Here is a 23234-nt window from a genome sequence, read left to right on the forward strand (position 1 = left end):
AGCTAACCCCCAGCCTTAATTATATTTCTTAGTTAAATTTTTCCCAAGCTAGGTACAGAGGCGCATGCCTGTAACCTTGGAGATTGAGGCATGAGGATTGTAAATTTGAAGCCAGCCTCAGCAATTTAGCAAGACCTGTCTCAAAATAAAAATAAAAAGGCCTTGGGATAGAGCTCAGTGGTAAAGCAAACCTGGACTCAATCCCCAGTAAAAAAAGAAAAAAAAAATTCCCATTTTTACAAGTAGGAGAAAGTATTCTACAAATGTGTATACACCCACAGATTCAATGTATCCCCATAAAATTGGCCTATTTATTCATACTATAACACACTGATTAAATTTCACTGGTGAGGTAAAATTTAAATTAATCACCAAAGTAAATAAAAAATTATTCCCATTCAGATTTAGTAAGATATTTTTTGGTGAAAATGAAAATCAGACAAAACAGATAAACTTTTTGTTTTTCTAACTCCATCTCAGCTTCTGCTTCTTGTATATTGTGACTTACTACAAGAGTAAACAACCAAATGATAAGAATTCACTTAGGCTTTTAAAGAATAAATTGAATCAGGGACCCAAATGTCACCTCTACATTCCTTTCTCTAGTTCTCCCTCTGTGAGTAAATTCTATCTTCTTATCACAGATCACTATATTTTATCAAGTCAGGAAGTTTCATATTTTTTAATCAGAGCATAAGAGTTTAGGGAAAAATTCAGAACATACTGGTTTATGCTGGGTAGCGATTCATAGAATAAGCTAGCCACTACAACCCTGGGAGGGAGAATTGTAGTTTGGTAATCATACCACAAAGCATGACCTATAACATCCATTTTTATGCAGTACCATAGTTCTAAATATAACATCATCTAAATTTGATCTAGTTAATGATTTAAAAGAATCAGAATAAAACCTCAATATTAACTTTTTAAGGTTGTGACATAACAGAACTTTGCAATAGGGTATTGAGATAACAACGGTTTCATTATCTACACTACAAAATATACTAAAAGATATTTTTACCTTCGCATTTAAGTATATGTGTTAACATATCATTCTTTCATGAAACTATTAAACTTACACTCAAATACATAAATCTTGTAATTTTACCTCTTCTCTTTTTTCTCCTTCTTCCATTGAAATATCATGGTCTACCACATTTTCAATGCAAGGTATGGCTGAAGAAGGGATTGCAATTTCTTCAGGCTCTTGCATAAACAAAGGTTTTTCCTCTTGCTGGATCCATTCTTGATATACTTTTACCACTTTTCTCATAGCTGCTGCTTCACAAATTGGTAATAAAAATGCCTAGTGAAAAAAAAAAAGGATATAGACATAATGATATCTTTTCCCTTGCCACAAATCACTAACACATTTCTATCTGATGTGAGATATAAACAATTTTTTTAAAATTTCATTGATTCATTATCACAAAAAGCCTTTTATCTCCAAATAATTTGTAAATACATCGAGAGAAAAATGTTTATGGTGGATAGCCACTGATTTCAAGTAAAAGGAACAAAGATTGGCTTCCTTTATACCATCTCAGAATCATAGTATTTCTTCTTTCATTAAAAGCATGCTCTTACAAGGTATAATATAAATACAACTTTTAATAACAAACCACATTTTTGTAACTTACATCATTACTGGTTTGAGATTATATCTAAAATACATTTTGATAAAATGATTTTAATTTAAAAATAAAAATTAGAATACAAAATGTTTTTTAAAACCACATGTAAGCTGACTATGGTGGCACATGCCTGAAATCCGTGCGACTCAGGAGACTAAAGGAGAAGGATTGCAAATTGGAGGCCAGCCTCAGCAATTTAGCAGGGCCCTAAGCAACTTAGTGAGACACAAGTCTCAATAAAAACATTTCTAAAAGGGTTGGGGATGTAGCTCAGTGGTAAAATGCCCCTAGGTTCAATACCTAGTACTAAAAAGAGATTTAAAAAAAAAAAAAAATCACATTTAACAAGGCAGCTTAGCTTTTCTAAGCATATAAAGAAAAAAATTAAAGCTCTTATATTTCATTTTTACATATAATCAAGATCTATAATTAAATAAAAAGGCAAAATACTTAGAAAGGAATGTCTTAGTTACTCTTTGCTTTAGATATTTTATGGGTTGTCATTACTGTTAAAAAAAAAAAAAAGTAAACATTTTCCTTGTCACAAAAATACTACATTTTGCCAGGCACAGTTGCACAGGCCTGTAATCTCAGACTTGGGAGGCTGAGGCAGGAGGTTCACAAGTTCAAGGCCAGTCTCAGCAATTCAGTGAGACTCTGTCTCAAAAAATAAAAAGGGCTAGGGATGCAGCTCAATGGTAGAGTATTCTTGGGTTTAATACCCAATACTGCAAATAAATAAATAAATAGCAAACTATATTTTTACAGTAAAACATAATTAATCTCAACATACAAAATAAAACAGTAAAAATACTCAATCTTACTCTCAAAGTCCTTTCACTATAAATGTCTGTTATGGTTACCATTTCTATTTTACTTTTTATTTACAAATGAAAACACAATTAAATTGCTTCTTTTTACCACTTGTACATCAGATAGAGCACTAATCTCCAGGGTATATAAAGAACTCAAAAAACTAAATACCAAAGAAACAAATAACCCAATCAATAAATGGGCCAAAGAACTAAACAGACACTTCTCAGAAGATGATATACAATCAATCAATCAATATACAAAAAAATGTTCAACATCTCTAGCAATCAGAGCAATGCAAATCAAAACTACTCTAAGATTTCATCTCACACAAGTCAGAATAGCTGCTTTGAGAACACAACAATAAGTGTTGGTGAGGATGTGGGGAAAAGGTACACTCGTACACTTCTGGTGGGACTGCAAAGTGGTGCAGCCAACATGGAAAGCAGTATGAAGTCTCCTTGGAAAACTTGGAATGGAACCATCATTTGACCCAGCTATCCCACTCCTCAGTCTATACCCAAAGGACTTAAAAACAGTATACTACGGGGACACAGCTACATCAATGTGTATAGCAGCACAATTCACAGTAGCTAAACTGTGGAACCAACTTAGATGCCCTTCAATAGATGAATCGATAAAGAAAACTGTGGTATATATATGCAATGGAATATTACTCAGTAATAAAAGAGAATAAAACCATGGCATTTTCAGATAAATGGATGGACTTGGAGAATATAATGCTAAGTGAAGTTAGCCAATCCCTAAAAACCAAATGCCGAATATTTTCTCTGATATAAGGAGGCTGATTCATAGTGGGGTTGGGAGGGGAGCATGGGAGAATTAGATGAACTCTAGATAGGGCAAAGGGGTGGGAAGGGAAGAGAATGGGCATGGGGAACAGAAAACATGGTGAAATGAGATGGACATCATTACATTAAGTACATGTATAAAGATACAAATGGTGTGAATATAGTTTGTATATAACCAGAGATATGAAAAATTGTGCTCTATATGTGTAATATGATTTGTAGTGAATTCTGCTGTCATATATAACAAATCAGAATAATAAAAAATAAACAATTGCTTCTACTTCTTCATTTTAGAACCACCACCCACTAATTTAATGTTAACTTTAAAAATCATAAGACCTTTTACCTAAAACCTGGCACTTTATACAACAGAATTATCCAATAGGTATATTTAATAATTAATTAGTAAAGATGAGTTTATTTTCTCTCAATCAAACCTGCAAAAAAAATCACATCCAAGATAATGATGAAAAAGTTAATGGGCAATTTCAATAGTATATTTAATGTTGTTTAGCAATCCTTTAATTTTTTAATATTATTGATTTCCTAGAAATATTTAATACTTTCCTCAACTGAACAAATCCATTCCTAAATTCTCACTCTCATATTCTAGCAGATTCGTTATCAAGTCATTTTGATCACTATTTATATTATAGTTGCAGCAACAGCTCACCCTTACTTAAAGATTTAAATTAAAATAGTTTAATTCCAAAGAAGTTCTATTCTAAATTCTGAAAATTTAACTTATTTTTAAAAATTTAACTTATTGTCCAAAATTCCTATAGAAACTCTCTATATTTTTCAATTTTGTTATGAACCTAAAACTCAAAAAATAAAGTATAATAATTCAAAAGATTAGCAATTTCTAGAGCTTTTATTATTTCATTTTTCCCAGTACCATTTATTGTTTACTAAATTATCAAACTATATTCCCAAGTGATTTGATACATTCAAACTACATTCCAAAGTGAAAAAGGTTATATTCCTTATCTTTAGGTTATCATTACCCAAAATTTATTTATCCTTGCAGATTCTAAAATATGCTACTGACACACATGATCTGAAAGAAATATTGTTGTTAGCCACAGCTAAAATCTAATACATAAAAGTGATAATTTATAAATTTACAATGAGAAATAACTGTGACAGAACCAGGATATTCAAGTCCACATATTAGCAGCGTATTTCTCTATGGCAAGTAACAAAGGACCCTGAAGAGCTAAAGTAAACTTGAACAAGAAAGAACGACTACTTAGCATACATAAAGTCTTGGTTTCAATTCCCAATACTGGGAGAGGAAAGGGAAAGAAAATAAAAGAAGAGAGGAGAGGAAAGGAGAGGAGAGGAGAAGAGAAAAGAAAAGAAAAGAGGAGAAGAGAAGAGAAGAGAAAGGAAAAGAAAATGAAGAAAGGAAGGACAATGCTAGGGATTTTGCACTTCTTGACTTAAAAATGTACTACAAAGCTACAGTAATCAAAACAGCATGGCACTGGCATAAAAAAAGAGATACACACACCATTAAAACAGACTATGGAATCTAGAAACAAATCCCTACAACTACAGTCACCTGATTATCAAAAAGGGTGCCAAGAATACACATGGGGAAAGGATGGTCTCTTCAACAAATGATGTTAGAAAAACTGAACATCCAGAATGGGAAGATGGCGTCGAGGGGAGTGCATTGCCCCCGTGTGCCGCATCACTGTGTGGGAGAATGACGAGTCAGGACTGCTAAAGGCTATCTTGTTAGGAATTTCCAGCAATAGTGGGGTGCTCCGGAACCTGGAGGAAGGATTTCCATCGCACGAGGATCGGCTGCGGGGACTCAAACGCGAGAGATTTGTCGCACGGAGGGTAACACTGCTTATTCAGCAAATCGCCCCGCGGCTAGAGTCTGCAGCGCGCACTGGGAAACGAAGAGATAGCGACGCAGGGATACAGCGCTGCAGTTTCTGCCAGCTGTGCAAGCACCGTACTCAGGGCTGAATTCTGGGTTCAAGACGGGGGAAGGAAGCGGACCAATTCGGTTCTCCACACCGGTCAGATCACAGGAGGCCAGCAGCCACGATCTTGGAGAGGTGACGTCACCATCCATGTTTTCGACTGACCACAGGCCATTCAGTCATAGAACAGGTAATTCCAGGCTGCCATTCGCCTGCGGCTTGCAGACAGATTACTCAGGCTCAGTGCTAGATGACCTGCGGAGACTGCTTCTTGGAGCCTGCTCTTAACGGAGCATACACCGAGCACGGAGCGGCTGAGTTCCGGCTCCCGGAACTGCTCTGGCCCAGGGCTAAGGAGCCCGCGGAAACTGCTTCTCGGTCCGGGTCCTGCTGAGTACTGTGGAGGTAAATACCAACCGAGCCTTCGTGGGCAGTGGCAACAGGACTGAGACGGGGCCTGTGAGGGCCGGTCAGGACTCACCCGTTGCTTTGGTCACCCGGCAAAGGGAACGAAGGGCTGCCATTCGCATAGGATACCAATATGGCAGAGATCTGATGTCATCAGAAAGCAGCGGATGAGAGAACTTCATCAATACCAGCGGCGACAGAAACAGTTGGTCTCCTGGTAGGGAGGGTGAGTCACAGACACCCGAGTCTCTCTCGCTTTGTCTTCGAGCCAGAGGGGAGGAGCCAGGCCGCCGCCCAAGCCCTGAGCAGGCCCAGCGGCTTGCCGGCGTGGTGGTCGCGTGACCCCAATTGGAGAGGGGGCGGAGCGAAGCCGCCACCCGCGCCTGCAATATGGGCAGACCTGCGACACAGTGGTACACGGGCGTGGTAGGAGGGGCAGGGCAGAGCCGCCGCCCGCGCCTGCAAGGTAAGCAGACCTGCGACAGACCGGCGGGTCAGGCCCAGCGGCCTGCCAGCGTTGTACACACGTCACCCCAACTGGAGTAGGGGCAGAGCAGAGCCACCGCCCGTGCCCGGATCAGGCCCAGCGACCTGCCGGCGTGGTACTCACAACACCCCAATTGGAGTAGGGGCAGAGCAGAGCCGACACCCGTGCCTGAAACGTGGGCAGACATGCTACTGACCAGCGGGACAGGCCCAGTGGTATCCTGGTGCGACAGACACGTCAGCCCGTTTGGAGTAGGGGCAGAGCAGAGCCGCTGGCTGTGTCCGCAAGGTAGGCAGACCTGCGACCGACCGGTGGAACAGGCCCAGTGGCCGGCCGGGGTGGTAAGCATGTCACCCCAATTGGACTAGGAGCAGAGCAGAGCCATCGCCCGCACCCGGTACAGGCCCAGCGGTCCGCGGGTGTGGTAGACAAGTCACACCAATTGGAGGGGGGGCAGAGCAGAGCCGCCGCCCGCGCCCGGAACAGGCCCAGTGACCCACCGGCGTGGTAGTCACGACACCCCAACTGGAGTAAGGGCAGAGCAGAGCCGCCTCCCGCGCCCGGAATAAGCCCAGCGACCCACCGGCATGGTAGACACGTCACCCCAATTGGAGTAAGGGCAGAGCAGAGCCACCGCCCGCGCCTGCAAGGTAGGCAGACCTGCGACCGACCGGCAGGACAGGCCCAGGGATCCGCGGGCGTGGTAGACACCTCACACCAATTGGAGGAGGGGCAGAGCAGAGCCCCCGCCCGTGCCTGCAAGTTAGGCAGACTCCCGCCAGACCCTGCAAGGGAAACTTTTCAACTATACAAGAGCAATATAAATATATAGGGGGAAAAATTTTCAAAAACACAACAGTTTCACCAAGCAGAAACAAACACAAGCAGTATGAAAAGACAAGGAAAGAAAGGACCATAAGCAATGCAGGTCAACTCAACTTTAGAAGAGGTAACAGCTGCAGCAGATGGAATGTCAGATAAAGAATTCAGGATATACATGCTTCAGATGATCTGGAGTATCAAGGAAGACATTAGACAGCAAAATCAGACAATGAAAGATAACTTCGACAATGAATTACACAAACAAATCCAGGAAGCAAAGGATCAACTATACAGGGAGATAGAGGTTATAAAAAACAAACAAACAGAAATCCTAGAAATGCAGGAAGCAATAAACCAACTTAAAAACTCAATGGAGAATACTACCAGCAGAGTAGAACACTTAGAAGATAGAACATCAGACAATGAAGACAAAGTATTTCAACTTGAAAAGAACATAGACAGCTCAGCAAGACTGTTAAGAAACCATGAGCAGAACATCCAAGAAATATGGGATAACATTAAGAGACCAAACTTAAGAGTCATTGGGATACAGGAAGGTACAGAACTCCAAACCAAAGGAATGAGCAATCTATTCAATGAAATAATACGAGAAAACTTCCCAGACTTGAAGAATGAGACAAAATCCCAAATCCTACAAGCCTACAGGACGCCGAATGTGCAAAATCATAAGAGATCCACACCTAGACACATTATAATGAAGATGCCCAACATACAGAATAAGGAGAGAATTTTAAAAGCTACAAGAGAAAGGAAGCAGATTACATTTAGGGGTAAGCCAATCAGGATAACAGCTGATCTTTCAACACAGACTCTGAAAGCTAGAAGATCCTGGAATAACATATTTCAAACACTAAAAGAAAATGGGTTCCAACCAAGAATTGTGTATCCAGCGAAATTAAGCTTCAGGATAGAAGATGAAATTAAAACCTTCCAAGATAAACAAAAGTTAAAAGAATTTGCATCTAGAAAACCATCTCTTCAAAAAACCATCTCTTCAAAACATCATCGGCAAAACATTACAGGAAGAGGAAATGGAAAATAACAATGAAAACCAACAGTGGGAGGTAGGACAGTAAAGGGGGGGGAAATAATCAAAGAGGAAAACAAACCATGTTTAGTAACATAAATAAACAAATATGGCTGGAAGAACAACCCATATCTCAATAATAACCCTAAATGTTAATGGCTTAAACTCACCAATTAAGAGACACAGGCTAGTAGAATGGATCACAAAACAAGACCCAACAATATGCTGCCTACAGGAGACGCATTTGATAGGAAAAGACATACATAGACTGAAGGTGAAAGGTTGGGAAAAATCATATCACTCATATGGACTTCGGAAACAAGCAGGAGTGTCCATACTCATATCAAATAAAATAGATTTCAAGCCAAAGTTAATCAAAAGGGATAAAGAGGGACACTACATACTGCTTAAGGGAACTATACACCAACAAGACATAACAATCATAAATATATATGCCCCAAACAATGGTGCAGCTATGTTCATCAAACAAACTCTTCTCAAGTTCAAGAGTCTAATAGACCACCATACAATAATCATGGGAGACTTCAACTCACCTCTCTCGCCACTGGACAGATCTTCCAAACAAAAGTTAAATAAGGAAACTACAGAAATCAATAACACAAGTAATAACCTAGACTTAATCAACATATATAGAGTATACCACCCAACATCAAGCAGTTACACTTTTTTCTCAGCAGCACATGGATCCTTCTCAAAAATAGATCATATATTATGTCACAGGGCAACTCTTAGACAATATAAAGGAGTAGAGATAATACCATGCATCTTATCTGATCATAATGGAATGAAACTGAAAATCAACGATAAAAGAAGGAAGGAAAAAGCATACATCACTTGGAGAATGAACAATAGGTTACTGAATGATCAATGGGTTATAGAAGACATCAAGGAGGAAATTAAAAAATTCTTAGAGATAAATGAAAACACAGACACAACATATCGAAATCTATGGGACACACTGAAAGCAGTTCTAAGAGGAAAATCCATTGCTTGGAGTTCATTCCTTAAAAAAAGAAAAAAACAACAAATAAATGATCTCATACTTCATCTCAAAATCCTAGAAAAAGAAGAGCAAAACAACAGCAAAAGAAGTAGAAGGCAAGAAATAATTAAAATCAGAGCTGAAATTAATGAAATCGAAACAAAAGAAACAATTGAAAAAATTGACAAAACTAAAAGTTGGTTCTTTGAAAAAATAAACAAAATCGACAGACCCTTAGCGATGCTAGCGAAGAGAAGAAGAGAGAGAACTCAAATTACTAGCATACAGGATGAAAAAGGCAATATCACAACAGACACTTCAGAAATACAGAAGATAATCAGAAATTATTTTGAACCATTATACTCCAATAAAATAGAAGATAGTGAAGGCATCGATAAATTTCTTAAGTCATATGATCTGCCCAGATTGAGTCAGGAGGATACAGACAACCTAAACAGACAAATATCAATTGAGGAAATAGAAGAAACCATCAAAAGACTACCAACTAAGAAAAGCCCAGGACCGGATGGGTATACAGCAGAGTTTTACAAAACCTTTAAAGAGGAACTAATACCAATACTTTTCAAGCTATTTCAGGAAATAGAAAAAGAGGGAGAACTACCAAATTCATTCTACGAGGCCAATATCACCCTGATTCCTAAACCAGACAAAGACACTTCAAAGAAAGAAAACTACAGATCAATATCTCTAATGAACCTAGATGCAAAAATCCTCAATAAAATTCTGGCGAATCGGATACAAAAACATATCAAAAAAATTGTGCACCATGACCAAGTAGGATTCATCCCTGGGATGCAAGGCTGGCTCAATATACGGAAATCAATAAATGTTATTCACCACATCAATAGATTTAAAAATAAGAACCAAATGATCATCTCGATAGATGCAGAAAAAGCATTCGACAAAGTACAGCATCCCTTTATGTTCAAAACACTAGAAAAACTAGGGATAACAGGAACATACCTCAATATTGTAAAAGCAATCTATGCTAAGCCTCAGGCTAGCATCATTCTGAATGGAGAAAAATTGAAGGCATTCCCTCGAAAATCTGGAACAAGACAGGGATGCCCTCTCTCACCACTTCTGTTCAACATAGTTCTCGAAACACTGGCCAGAGCAATTAGACAGACGAAAGAAATTAAAGGCATAAAAATAGGAAAAGAAGAACATAAATTATCACTATTTGCTGATGACATGATTCTATACCTAGCAGACCCAAAAGGGTCTACAAAGAAACTATTAGAGCTAATAAATGAATTCAGCAAAGTGGCAGGCTATAAAATCAACACGCATAAATCAAAGGCATTCCTGTATATCAGCGACAAATCCTCTGAAATGGAAATGAGGACAACCACTCCATTCACAATATTCTCAAAAAAAAATAAAGTACTTGGGAATCAACCTAACAAAAGAGGTGAAAGACTTATACAATGAAAACTACAGAACCCTAAAGAGAGAAACAGAAGAATATCTTAGAAGATGGAAAAATATACCCTGTTCATGGATAGGCAGAACTAACATCATCAAAATGGCAATATTACCAAAAGTTCTCTATAGGTTTAATGCAATGCCAATCAAAATCCCAACGGCATTTCTTGTAGAAATAGATAAAGCAATTATGAAATTCATATGGAAAAATAAAAGACCCAGAATAGCAAAAACAACTCTGAGCAGGAAGTGTGAATCAGGAGGTATAGCGATACCAGACCTCAAACTATACTACAGAGCAACAGTAACAAAAACAGCATGGTACTGGTACCAAAACAGGCAGGTGGACCAATGGTACAGAATAGAGGACACAGAAACCAATCCACAAAATTACAACTATCTTATATTTGATAAAGGGGCTAAAAGCATGAAATGGAGGAAGGATAGCATCTTTAACAAACGGTGCTGGGAAAATGGAAATCCATATGCAACAAAATGAAACTGAATCCCTTTCTCTCACCATGCACAAAAGTTAACTCAAAATGGATCAAGGAGCTTGATATCAAATCAGAGACACGCCGTCTGATACAAGAAAAAGTTGGCTACGATCTACATACTGTGGGGTCGGGCTCCAAATTCCTCAATAGGACACCCATAGCACAAAAGTTAATAACTAGAATCAACAAATGGGACTTACTCAAACTAAAAAGTTTTTTCTCAGCAAAAGAAACAATAAGAGAGGTAAATAGGGAGCCTACATCCTGGGAACAAATCTTTACTCCTCACACTTCAGATAGAGCCCTAATATCCAGAGTATACAAAGAACTCAAAAAATTAAACAATAAGAAAACGAATAACTCAATCAACAAATGGGCCAAGGATCTGAACAGACACTTCTCAGAGGAGGACATACAATCAATCAACAAGTACATGAAAAAATGCTCACCATCTCTAGCAGTCAGAGAAATGCAAATCAAAACCACCCTAAGATACCATCTCACTCCAGTAAGATTGGCAGCCATTAGGAAGTCAAACAACAACAAGTGCTGGCGAGGATGTGGGGAAAAGGGTACACTTGTACATTGCTGGTGGGACTGCAAATTGGTTCAGCCAATTTGGAAAGCAGTATGGAGATTTCTTGGAAAGCTGGGAATGGAACCACCATTTGACCCAGCTATTCCCCTTCTCCGTCTATTCCCTAAAGACCTAAAAAGAGCATGCTACAGGGACACTGCTACATTGATGTTCATAGCAGCACAATTCACAATAGCAAGACTGTGGAACCAACCTAGATGCCCTTCAATAGACGAATGGATAAAAAAAATGTGGCATTTATACACAATGGAGTATTACTCTGCATTAAAAAAATGACAAAATCATAGAATTTGCAGGGAAATGGATGACATTAGAGCAGATTATGCTAAGTGAAGCTAGCCAATCCCTAAAAAACAAATGCCAAATGTTTTCTTTGATATAAGGAGAGTAACTAAGAACAGAGTTGGGAGGAAGAGCATGAGAAGAAGATTAACATTAAACAGGGGTGAGAGGTGGGAGGGAAAAGGAAAGAGAAGGGAAATTGCATGGAAATAGAAGGAGACCCTCATGGTTATACAAAATTACATACAAGAGGAAGTGAGGGGAAAGGGGAAAAAAAAACAAGGGGGAGAAATGAATTACAGTAGATGGGGTAGAGAGAGAAGATGGGAGGGGAGGGGATGGGGGATAGTAGAGGATAGGAAAGGCAGCAGAATACAACAGACACTAGTATAGCAATATGTAAAACAGTGGATGTGTAACCGATGTGATGCTGCAATCTGTATACGGGGTAAAAATGGGAGTTCATAACCCACTTGAATCAAAGTGTGAAATATGATTTGTCAAGAACTATGTAATGTTTTGAACAACCAACAATAAAATTAAAGAAAAAAAAATAAAATAAATTGCTTAGAGTCTCCATAAATTGCTGAGACTAGCTTTGAAACTTGCAATTCTGCTGCCTCATCCCTTCTGAGTTCTGGGATTACAGGTATGTGCCACCACGATCTACTAGAAAAATCTAATGTTTGGAAGATAAATACTTCTAAATAACTCATAGGTCAAAGAAGGTATCATCATGAAAATAAGAAAATATTTAGGACTTAGCAATTACAAAAAAATGCTACATACAGCTAAGCGTGGAGGTGCATGCCTATAATCTCAGCTACTTGGGAGGCTAAGGTAGAGAATCATAAGACCCTGTCTTAAAATAAAAATGTAAAAATAACTGGGGATATAACTCAGTGGTTACACATTTGCTTAGCATGTGCAAAGCCCTGGGTTCAATCCCTAGTAGCACACACACCAAAAAAAGAAGAAAGAAAACTCTACCTAAAGATATTTAAAATGCAGCTAAAAATACATTAAGAAGTAATTTAATACCTTAAAAATTATTTACATGAGAAAAAAATGAAGTCTAAAAATTAATAACCTAGGAAAAGAACCACCAATACAATCAAAAGAACTAATGAAGGAAATAAGAAGGAAAAAAATTAATTAAAGAAAAAATATAATACACAGAGAATCAATCAAAGCCAAAAGTTCATTGTTTGAAAAGATTAATAAAACAACAAATTCCTGGGTAAATATCACCTAAAAGAAACAGAAACAACAGACAAATATTTTTTAAAAAGAGACAAATAAATACTAATGGGAATGAAAAGGAAGAACATGAATATAAATGCTTCTGAGATTGTTAGAGAATATAATAAACCTTAATAAATTTGAAAATAAATGTAATAAACAAATTCCTAGAAAAACTATTCAGATCAAACTGACTCAAGAACTGGAAAACCTGAATCATTCAATAAGTTTTTGCAGACAACTATAAGAATCAGGATCTGGATGTTTTAGTCCACATCTACCACTTAACTTGTTTTACGACTTGAATTACATCCTAGCTACAAAACTCAATAATGTTTACCTGAAAAAGTTAAATACTTTTACTATAAAGAACAGTGAGTTTTGGGGGTGGTTTTTCCATGCTGTGAATTGAATCTAGGGTTTCAAAAACTCTGGGAACTAAATCATAGGGATTATTTTCCACAAACTTCTATGTGCTGAGAATGTACACTCTGGAATTTCCAGGTACCTTTATGTGAACTAGCTGTTTAAAATCTTTCCTCTTTCTTTCTCCCTGTCCCACCCCCAAGTAATATTTTTCTTAATCAACTTTAATTTCAGAATGCTCTATAGAGGACAAAGGTGAACCTATGGCAGGGAATGCCTGTAATCCCAGTGATTACAACCTTATTCCTGTAATCCCAGTGACTTAAAAGCCTGAGGCAAGAGGATTACAAATTCAAGGCCAATTTGGGCAACATAGTGTGATGCTTAGCAACTTAAGTGACACACCATTTCAAAATTAAAAAAAAATAAAATAAAAAGGGTTGGGAATACAGCTCAGTGGTAAAGCACCCCTGGCTTGAATCACCAGCACAAAAACCAAACCAAACCAAACCATGAACCTATGAAAGCAGGATAAAAGCAATGGAATATCAGTTATATTCATAAGTTACCTTGTATTGATCATAGAAAAGAAGATAAAACAAATTCTTTATAAATTATTAGTCAAATTACAGAAAGTTTCAATCCATAAGTGAGAAATTTGAAAAATTATTCTGGAGTTGAGGATATAGCACTGTCATAAAGCATTTGACTAATAAATCAAATGCCTGTCTGCTTTATCTGAGTTTAATCAATAGCACTAAAAAACAAACAAAAAACAGAAGAACTTTGAGGGGGGAAAAAAGCGCTTAGCATGCATGAGGACCTGAAAAAGTTATTTAACTAAAATACATAAAAATTAAATGGGGGGGCTGGGACTGTAGCTCAATGGTAGAGCACTTGCCTTGCATGTGTGAGGTACTGGTTCGATCCTCAGCACCACATAAAAATAAATAAATAAATAAAGATATTATACCGACTACAACTAAAAAGAATTTTTTTAAAGTAAATGGAAAACATTAAAGGATTAGATCTAAGTTTAAAAAACTAAATATGAACTTTAAAAAACACCTTCATAAAGAATAAATTTTAAATAACTAAAACTCAGTATATACAATATTAAAGTCTTTATTACAACTTAAAAATACAGAGAGGCGCCAGGTGTGGTGGCACATGCCTGTAATCCCAGTGGCTCAGGAGGATGAGGCAGGAGTTCAAAGCCAGTGTCAGCAACTTAATGAGGCACTAAGTAACTCAGTGAGACCCTGTCTCTGAGTAAAATATTAAAAGCGCTGGGGATGTGGCCCAGTAGTTGAGTGCTCCTGAGTTTAATCCCTGGTACCCAAAAACAAAACAAAGAACCTGAGCATTTTACCTGACGAAATATCTCTGTTACAAAGTTTACATTACTTCTTTTAGAAGAAAAAACTCTGCGAACTATTTCAATGTCTGTGAGATGTTCTTCATCAATGCTACAGAGACTTGATGAGCTAGGTTCTCGTTCTGTGAGAGTGCTTGTATTAGAATGAGATTGTTCTGGTTCTGTAGTTCTGTCTGCTTTATCAGCATTATCATTTTTGTTTTCTTCTCTGGATACCAAACTAGCAGCTGCTCTCTAAAATAAAAACAAAACGGAAAGAATGTCATAATCATATATCTGGGAATATGGTTTTTAGGAAATACTAGAAGAATCCAAAGCATTCTACAAGTAACTTATACCACTGTTTAAAATGCAATCATACAGTTTCATTTAGAATCCATTCTAAATACTTAAGTGGCATTACAAGTGATTCAACATCCAAGTAACACAGAGAAACTCCAAAATGTGTAGTAACTGATCATCTACCTAAGTATAATTAAATTTAAGTAATTCAAACAAGCTACTAGTTAAAGCATGTGAAAGAATAATGTAAACAGAGGAAGCTTAAGGTCTTGGAGAATAATAACTCAGAAGTAGTAACCCTGGACTATTTACTGAATGATGCTTTAATTTAAAAAAAAAATTCTAAAGTGAACAAAACAAATAAGGAAGGAAACAAAATTTATGACAGAAAAAAGTACAAATAAAACTAAACAAAAATCTAGGAACATTTGAGAAAAATTCTTTTTTTTTTTTTTTTGTGGTGCTGTAGATTGAACCCAGGGACTTGTACATGTGAGGCAAGCACTTTACCAACTGAACTATATCCCCAGCCCGAATTCTATATTTTAATAACAATTTTCACCAAGATTAAAGATTAAGCTTAACTCTTAAAAAAAAAAAAGAGCAAAACTGTTGAAATGGTAATAAGTAAATTACCACTATTATATGGTAGCCATTGCACTATTCTGATAATGTATATTACTTTCTGCTAAGATATTCAATTTTTGGTTTTGGTTTGTTATCCATAAAATAAGAAAGTTTAAATATGCCTTCTTAACCCATTATGTCCCATCATTCCTTTCATGGAAAACCTAAAAAAAAAAAAAATTGAGCAACAAATATACTATTTAACTCTGATAAATATTTATTTTTTTAGAGTTCTAATCTATTGATAATAGTCACTATTATTATTAATGACAAAATACTATTAATGACATCATTAATATTAGTGATAATAAATCATATAATAAACTACATTACCTATTTTAATATACCTGTGTCAACTTCCTGGAAATATTTGCAGATTTGAAAACATGACTTAATGGGTTAAATACGCCTTCAAAATCAATAAAGTCTATAATTTTCTGGGACAAGAAAAATAGTTCTGCCTCAGAGTCTTTGCATTTAATAATTCTTTCTAGAGGATTTGAAACAAAGTTTTCTTTTTTTTAAGAGAGAGAGAGAATTTTTTAATATTTATTTTTTAGTTTTCGGTGGACACAACGTCTTTATTTTATTTTTATGTGGTGCTGAGGATCGAACCCAGCGCCCCGCACATGCCAGGCAAGCGCACTACCACTTGAGCCACACCCCCAGCCCCCCAAAATAGGTTGGAAGTATAAAGTGTGTTCATTAGAGTTCAGAAAATTTGGCTTTTGTTCCATTTGTGGAAGTCTACATGGTATACTACCCCCTTAAAAATTCAACACAGAAATCTGAGAAAAGGAAATAATCGTAAAAATACCATAATATAGACAAGTTGAGATAACACCGAAGAAAGAAAAGAGAACACAAAAAAGAAATATGAAAAAGAGGTAAACTGTTTAATTATTAAAAAAAACAAAAAACAGAAATCTAAATATCCATTCTTCCATTGTAGAGTTGTCTAATTTTTTTATCACATTTCTAGACTCGTGTTTTTGTTGAAAAATGGGGAAAGGGTGGGGATAGGACTTTAAAAATCTGCATTCTGTGAATGCCTAGAATTTAAAAAGGGTTATTATGGTCCTACCATTTGACTGTAGTTCTTTCCACTTGAAAGAATTTATTTCTACAATTCAGAATATTTTTAATACTATATATAGTAGTCCTTCCTTATATGTTGTTTAGCTTTTCATGATTTTAGTAACCCTCTCAACCATGGTCTGAAAGTATCAAGTAGAAATTTCAGAAATAATTCATAAGCTTTAAATAACTTTTATTATATAACATGGTTATAAATGTTTTGTTTTTTATTATTATAGTTATTAATCTCTTACTGTATCTAATTTATAAATTAAACTTTATCATAAGTATGGATGAACATGGAAAAAAAAACATAGCAGATACAAGGTTCAGTATTATCTATAATTTCAGGAATCAACTGAGGGTCATGGAATGTATTCCCTGTGGTAAGAGGGGACTATTGTAGCACTAAAGTAAATACAGAAGTAAATCAGAAGCTGAAACTGAGACTCAACTAAAATTATGTTCTATGTTACCCAAGTTTTATTTCTTATTAAATAAATATTACTTCTATAATAACTGTTAAAATTTGTATTTACAGGATATATTTATACAAATGAAATATCAATATTATTTGTTTAAAATGTGCTGTATACCCGAGGCAATTGAAATTAGTGAACTAAATCATAAGAGCCATTTCTAATTTTAACAAATTTCTCTCATTTGTTTATTACCTGAATATTCTTTGGTAAGACTTCACCTTCCATCCCAGGAATATGAGGTCCTGTATGTGGTTTTGGCTCCAACCAGAAAGAAACTAGCCAACGAATGACAATAACACGAGCTTTAATGAAAGGCTCCTTTGTACAATAGATAGCTTCATTGGTTTCAGCATCCTTCTTTATCATGATATAATGTGGCTTTGGTCTCATCTGTGGGATATCTAAGCAAAATGATAGAAAAAGAATTATGCTTAGATAAGCCTACATTTTTAAGCATTTGAGAAAACACTGGACTGCTTCTCTCGTTTTAGAAGTTGTTTTATTTATTTATTTAACTTTTCAAAGCATGTTAAAATTTGCTAAATGCTAGCATGGAACCCAGAGGGGGAAACTATATATAACAGGCTGATATATGGAAACATGTTTTTTTTGCAAAATATCATCAAAAAGTTCAATGAATCTTGCCTAAGTACAAAGATACTTCCAGAACCATGTAAAATAAATGAGAGTTTACTTTACTTAACCTAAGACTGAAACACAATATTCTGAAGTCATACAAAGTATGAGGTTTTACCTGAGCATGTTAATTACCTAAATGTGGCATTAAGGAACATCTTTTCCCAAAAAAAGACATTTCTACATACAGATTACCAATGCCTTTGGTATATGGCAAAGGTGTGTTTCTAAATTAGGATTTGTCTATAAGATTCTGCTTCAAGGCTCTGACAGATATCTTGGCAAAATTCTTCATTATTGGACAAGATATGACCAAAATATACAACAATGTGATTATTCATACAGAATTCAAGTAAGACTAATACTTGATTGAACCCTTGAAGGATTTTAAGAAGAAAATTTGGAATATAGTCTAAGGATCATACCAAACATATTCATATTAATATAGATTTACTTTCAGCATGAATCTGGGTATAGTATCTCTATAAACCAATACAAATAGTAAATGAGGTCAGTTTTCTAAAAGTAACAAATGCCAACATTGTACTTAGAGATATTTTATTCTTATGCAATGCAATCTTTTGGAAAATTTCAAACACTACCTACCAAGTACAGGATGATATAAACTGTTCTCCTTGCAGATGTTTGGAAAAATATAAGGCAAGTAATATTTTTTAAAATGTGAAAACAAAAATGAAAATCCCCTTTCTTGATTTTCTTTGTTCTTCCATTCTAAACTTTTTACCTAAAAATAAACAATATAATTAGAATATCCCAGTAGACAGAGTCTCTTAAATCTAATTGTTAGCCACTAGAAGCAAGTTTATAAAAGGTTACAATTTACTGAACTATTAATACTGTGAAGATCATAATATATAGCAAAAGGTAAAATCTTAAATTGGTCTAATATACAAATATATTTCAAAGAAATCTTAGAAGTAAAATATGCACTGAAAAACTCAAAAGTAGGGTCTACTAATGATAAAGATACTAATGTTCTTTCTCCTCTGCCCCTTCCTGAATAATTCAAGACAAAGGTTAAAGGCATACAAAATAGGCATGTGTGGCTGTAGGTGTGTATATGTGTATGTAAGCAGTGGGAATAGTCAAGTGCAGATAATCAGCGCTGAACATAGGAAGCAGAGTACACATGAAAGAGATGTAGCAAAGGCAGTAACCCAGTGGAGACTTAGAGACTTAGAGCCTGAGAAATGTAAGGAGAATGTCCATGAAATGGGAGGAGGGGGGCAAGAGGGGATAAAAATAGTATTAACTATGCAGTCTGGTGTATAACTCTAATAGGGTGAGGAAGATAAGTAGAGTGCTATCAAAGGCCCAGAATAGAGTAGTGGAGCCCAATCAAGCTGAGAAGGTCTTTGAGCAAGGCAGTGTGGTAATGAGAGATTTGATAACCTAAAAGAAGGACTGATAAAATAAGTAAATATACAGAGAATAATATGAGTCAAGTTTCTCACTGACAGTAAAGAAAGTTATAAATATGGAAAGGAGAAACTAGAATGACTTCAGTGGTACTGGATCGAAATCTGAAAATGTGAAGTATTGAGTTCAATTCAGAGAAGGAGAATGGAAAAGAGGAGGAAGAAATATGGGTATGTGAATAGGTATTTACACTCTCTAATCCTAGCCACTGGTAGGATCTAGGTGTAGCAACACCAAGTGGCAATAGCAATGTGCATTCTGAATGCTCTGATCTTGGATGCTAAATGCAGTTCACCACCAAATAAATTATGGCTCCTTGGACAGACAGAAGATTCCAGAATGGGGCAAGGAAGGTACAAGATGAGAGTGAAATATCTTGCTCTGCTAGAATATAAGGAAGCATACTGGGGACAATTCAAAATACACAGAAGTTAGATTAAAGAAACTCCCATTGGCCAAATCTAGGACAATATAAGCATCAAAATAAACAACGATAATGAATACTAACACAGTGATTCATATGAATACATAAGCCTGTATTGAGATAAATAATTAACATGATTAAAAAAATGGGAAGAGGAGAAACTTTTGCTGACAGTATTTTACCAGCTATTGAATGTAGAATGTAATGATGGACTAAATATCAACAGTGACCAAAAAGAGGAAACAACCAAATATTCATCAATTGATGAAGAGATACAAAATGTGCTATATCCATACAGCAGAATATTATTTAATAATAAAAGGAATGAAGTATCGATATATGCTATAACATGGATGAATTCTGAAAACATCTGCTAAGAAGTCAAAAAAGACTGACTTCATAATTTGATCATATATAGTATGATTACTATATATACTAATCATATGTAATATTATTATATATGAAATGTCAAGAACAGAGAAATACATAAGACAGAAAATAGATCAGTGTTTGCCAAGGGCAGGTGACACAAGGGTCTAAAGGATAAGAGAACTGATTTCTAATGGGAATGGGGTTTTGTACTAGGAAGACTAAAATTTTCTAAAATTATTTGTAGTGATGGTTGCTTAACCTTGTGAATATATTTTTTAAAACCTGAACTGTAGGGTTGGAGGTATGGCCCCACTAGTCGTAAAACAAAAACTGAAGATAACCCAAATGACCGTCAATAGGTGACAGAATGACTGAGGACTGTGTCATACTGTGTTAATAATGGATGTTTATACAATAATAATAAGGAGCGAACTACAGATAGATAATAGAATATGGATGATTCTCACAATGATTATGCTAACAAAAAGGCAGACCAAACCAAGAATACATACTATATGATTCCACTTATATGAAAATAAAGAAAATGAAAACTATCTATTGTGACAAAAAACTTTTAGAGGGTGACAAAAACACTTCTTGTGGTAAAAATTTCATGTAACAAAATTCATCCAATTGTAAACCTAAATGTCAAAGTTTACAGTTAAATCATCTCTCAATAAACCAGCATGGCAATTTAAAAAAATCTATATGAAGTATAAAAGTTCTTAAAAACTAGTAATAATAATGATAATAATAACAACTATCTGCTATAGAACATATACTGTGTGCTAATTATTTTTTTATACTCTAAGCACTTTGTACTATGTAAGCCTCAAACACCAAAATGGAATACGATTCTTTTTATCCCTGTTTTACAAATGGGAAAACAAAAGTACAGAGTATTTAAGTAATTTTCCAAAGGTCATGCTATTAGTAAGATGTGCAATCAGGATTCAAACTCTGGTAATCTACCTCAGGATCCAAATTAAATTTTAAACGTTTGTTTCTGAGGTACAGGGAATTTCTAAGTTTGGAAGTAATAAGAAACATATATGTGATAAAGACAGTTTTCTCAATCAGAACATGCACAATTCATATCTAGAGATGAACAAGTTATCTTACAAAATATATGGGCTTAGAAATTCCAAGGTATAAATAGGCTTAAGTATAAACTACATTTCTTCCCAATTCCTATCCTGCAGCCTACCTCCCTAATTGTTACATTTTAACATACTGATCCCTAAATCTAACAGTTATTAGCTTTTCATTTACAGTATCACAACTGTTGATTATCAATGATGGCATTAGAAAATAGATCTAATCTATAGTCACTAAAATTTTCCTCATCAGCTAAGAGTTTCAGAATCGCTCCAGTTTTTTTACTTCGGGAAGGAAATACTAATGCATATTTTCCAAAGTAAAAATTTGTCAGTCTTCAAGAAAATAAGCAAATATCTACTAAGACAGAATAATGGTAAGAGAGCTTAAAAAAAGGATGATATCAAAGAAGATGACACATACCTGAATTACTATGTATTTTAAAAGTGCTTCAAGAAAATAGCTTGTGAGGTCTTCTTGTCCTTTATCTCCTGATTGAGGGGGAACAAGAGGAGTGATTTCCTCTATAGTGACTTGAGCTAAAAGACAAGAGTATACATATAAAACAAATTTAATAATACAATAATATGACAAAATAAAATTTAACCTGCAAAACATGTATATTTTAAAAACTGCTTGAAACTTTCCAATGACGAAATCTTGAAATAAATCTGAGGTCAAAGACTAGGGGTGTAACTCAATGGCAGAGCGCTTGCCTCACATACACAAAGTCCTAGGTTTAATTTGCTGAGCAGCATAAGTCAATCATTCTGAGGTCATCCTAACAGTCCATCACAACAACTATAAACTTTAATATTCAGGCATTTTGTGAACTCTAGATGACAGAATGTAACATAGGATTGAATAATACAGATATGCAGTGATTAAGAGTACATGACCTCTCATTTGAGAATGAACTTCTGATAATTTTAAATTCACATTAGGAGTGTCCATTACAAAAACCCACAATATGATGAGAAATATAAGATTAAGTAATCTAGAATCACTAAATGATGAGAAAACATTAATAATATTGTTAACTTATTCATTAAAGTAACATTCTAATTATACTTATAAAAAGCATAGTGCTTATTTACTTTTTTTTACTTTTCAGATCTTCAAAAAAATTTTTAACAAAGCCAATGTAAAAAAATCAGCTGAATTCTCTTAAATATTTTCTAAGCAGCACAATTAACCTGCTTTAACACATGTAGATCTCTAAACATGTCTCTCAGTAAACATTAGCCAACAAAGTACAATTTCTTATATAGCTTCTAGTTCTTAATACATGCTATTGTATTTCTAACTCTTATTTAAAATTATTCTTTTTAAATACAATCTTGATCATCTGTTGTTTGGATTTCCTGGACTATCCTGTCCCCACAGAAGAATACACTTCATGATGTTTTATTTTGTGAAGCTATAAAAATCCCATTAAGACACACTGGACATCTTCTATTAGGTTCTCTTAGTCTCTTTAGGGGCACATATAGAGTCTCCATATTTTCCATGTCCTGCAGACTAAAAAGCAAAACTTCTATTCTCAAAGAGAGAGAGTGAAAGTCACAAACATATTTGAAACTAAAAAAAAAAAAAAAAAAAGTAGTAATGAAAGGAAACCTATCCTGATAGGGTTACAGTTATCCAGAAGAAAAAGCAATTATAAAACATCTATTAAGTATTTCAAAATAACATATAATATAAATAAGCGGGCATAAATAGCCTACTTGAGCTGGTTCATTTATAGATTTTTTTGGTCAACTTGGCATTGTTTCTAAAATTTTATGCTACAGGTACAATTTGCTTTACTACAAAACCTACAATTTATAGAAATACAAATTGCAAATATTACCCAGTAGAACACCTGTTATGAACTGAACTGTGTACCCCCAAAATTCATATGCTGAAATTCTTACCATCAATGTGACTATATTTGGAGATGGGGCCTGTTATGGTTTGAATGTGAGATGTGTTAATACAGGTATGATATTCCTTTATTAACAAAAGCTCCTGT

At 35.4% G+C, this 23234-nt stretch overlaps 1 protein-coding gene across 8 annotated transcripts in view; it reads right to left on the reverse strand.

The window, feature by feature from the left end:
- Ralgapa1 (Ral GTPase activating protein catalytic subunit alpha 1) overlaps positions 1-23234 on the reverse strand; it is a 245655-nt gene that overhangs the window by 176886 nt on the left and 45535 nt on the right. For all 8 annotated transcript variants that reach the window (XM_058584465.1, XM_046460944.2, XM_058584469.1 and 5 more), the window contains 5 exons: positions 21644-21759; positions 18493-18631; positions 17443-17651; positions 14777-15016; positions 1109-1306 (listed from right to left, as the gene is read on the reverse strand). In XM_058584465.1, the coding sequence (XP_058440448.1) occupies positions 1109-1306; positions 14777-15016; positions 17443-17651; positions 18493-18631; positions 21644-21759 (902 nt within the window). The remainder of the gene's footprint in view (positions 1-1108; positions 1307-14776; positions 15017-17442; positions 17652-18492; positions 18632-21643; positions 21760-23234) is intronic.

Source organism: Marmota monax, unplaced genomic scaffold, assembly GCF_021218885.2.
Source record: "Marmota monax isolate L192 unplaced genomic scaffold, Marmota_monax_Labrador192_F-V1.1 WCK01_AAM20220418_F8-fsc00001, whole genome shotgun sequence".
Taxonomy (NCBI): domain Eukaryota; kingdom Metazoa; phylum Chordata; class Mammalia; order Rodentia; family Sciuridae; genus Marmota; species Marmota monax.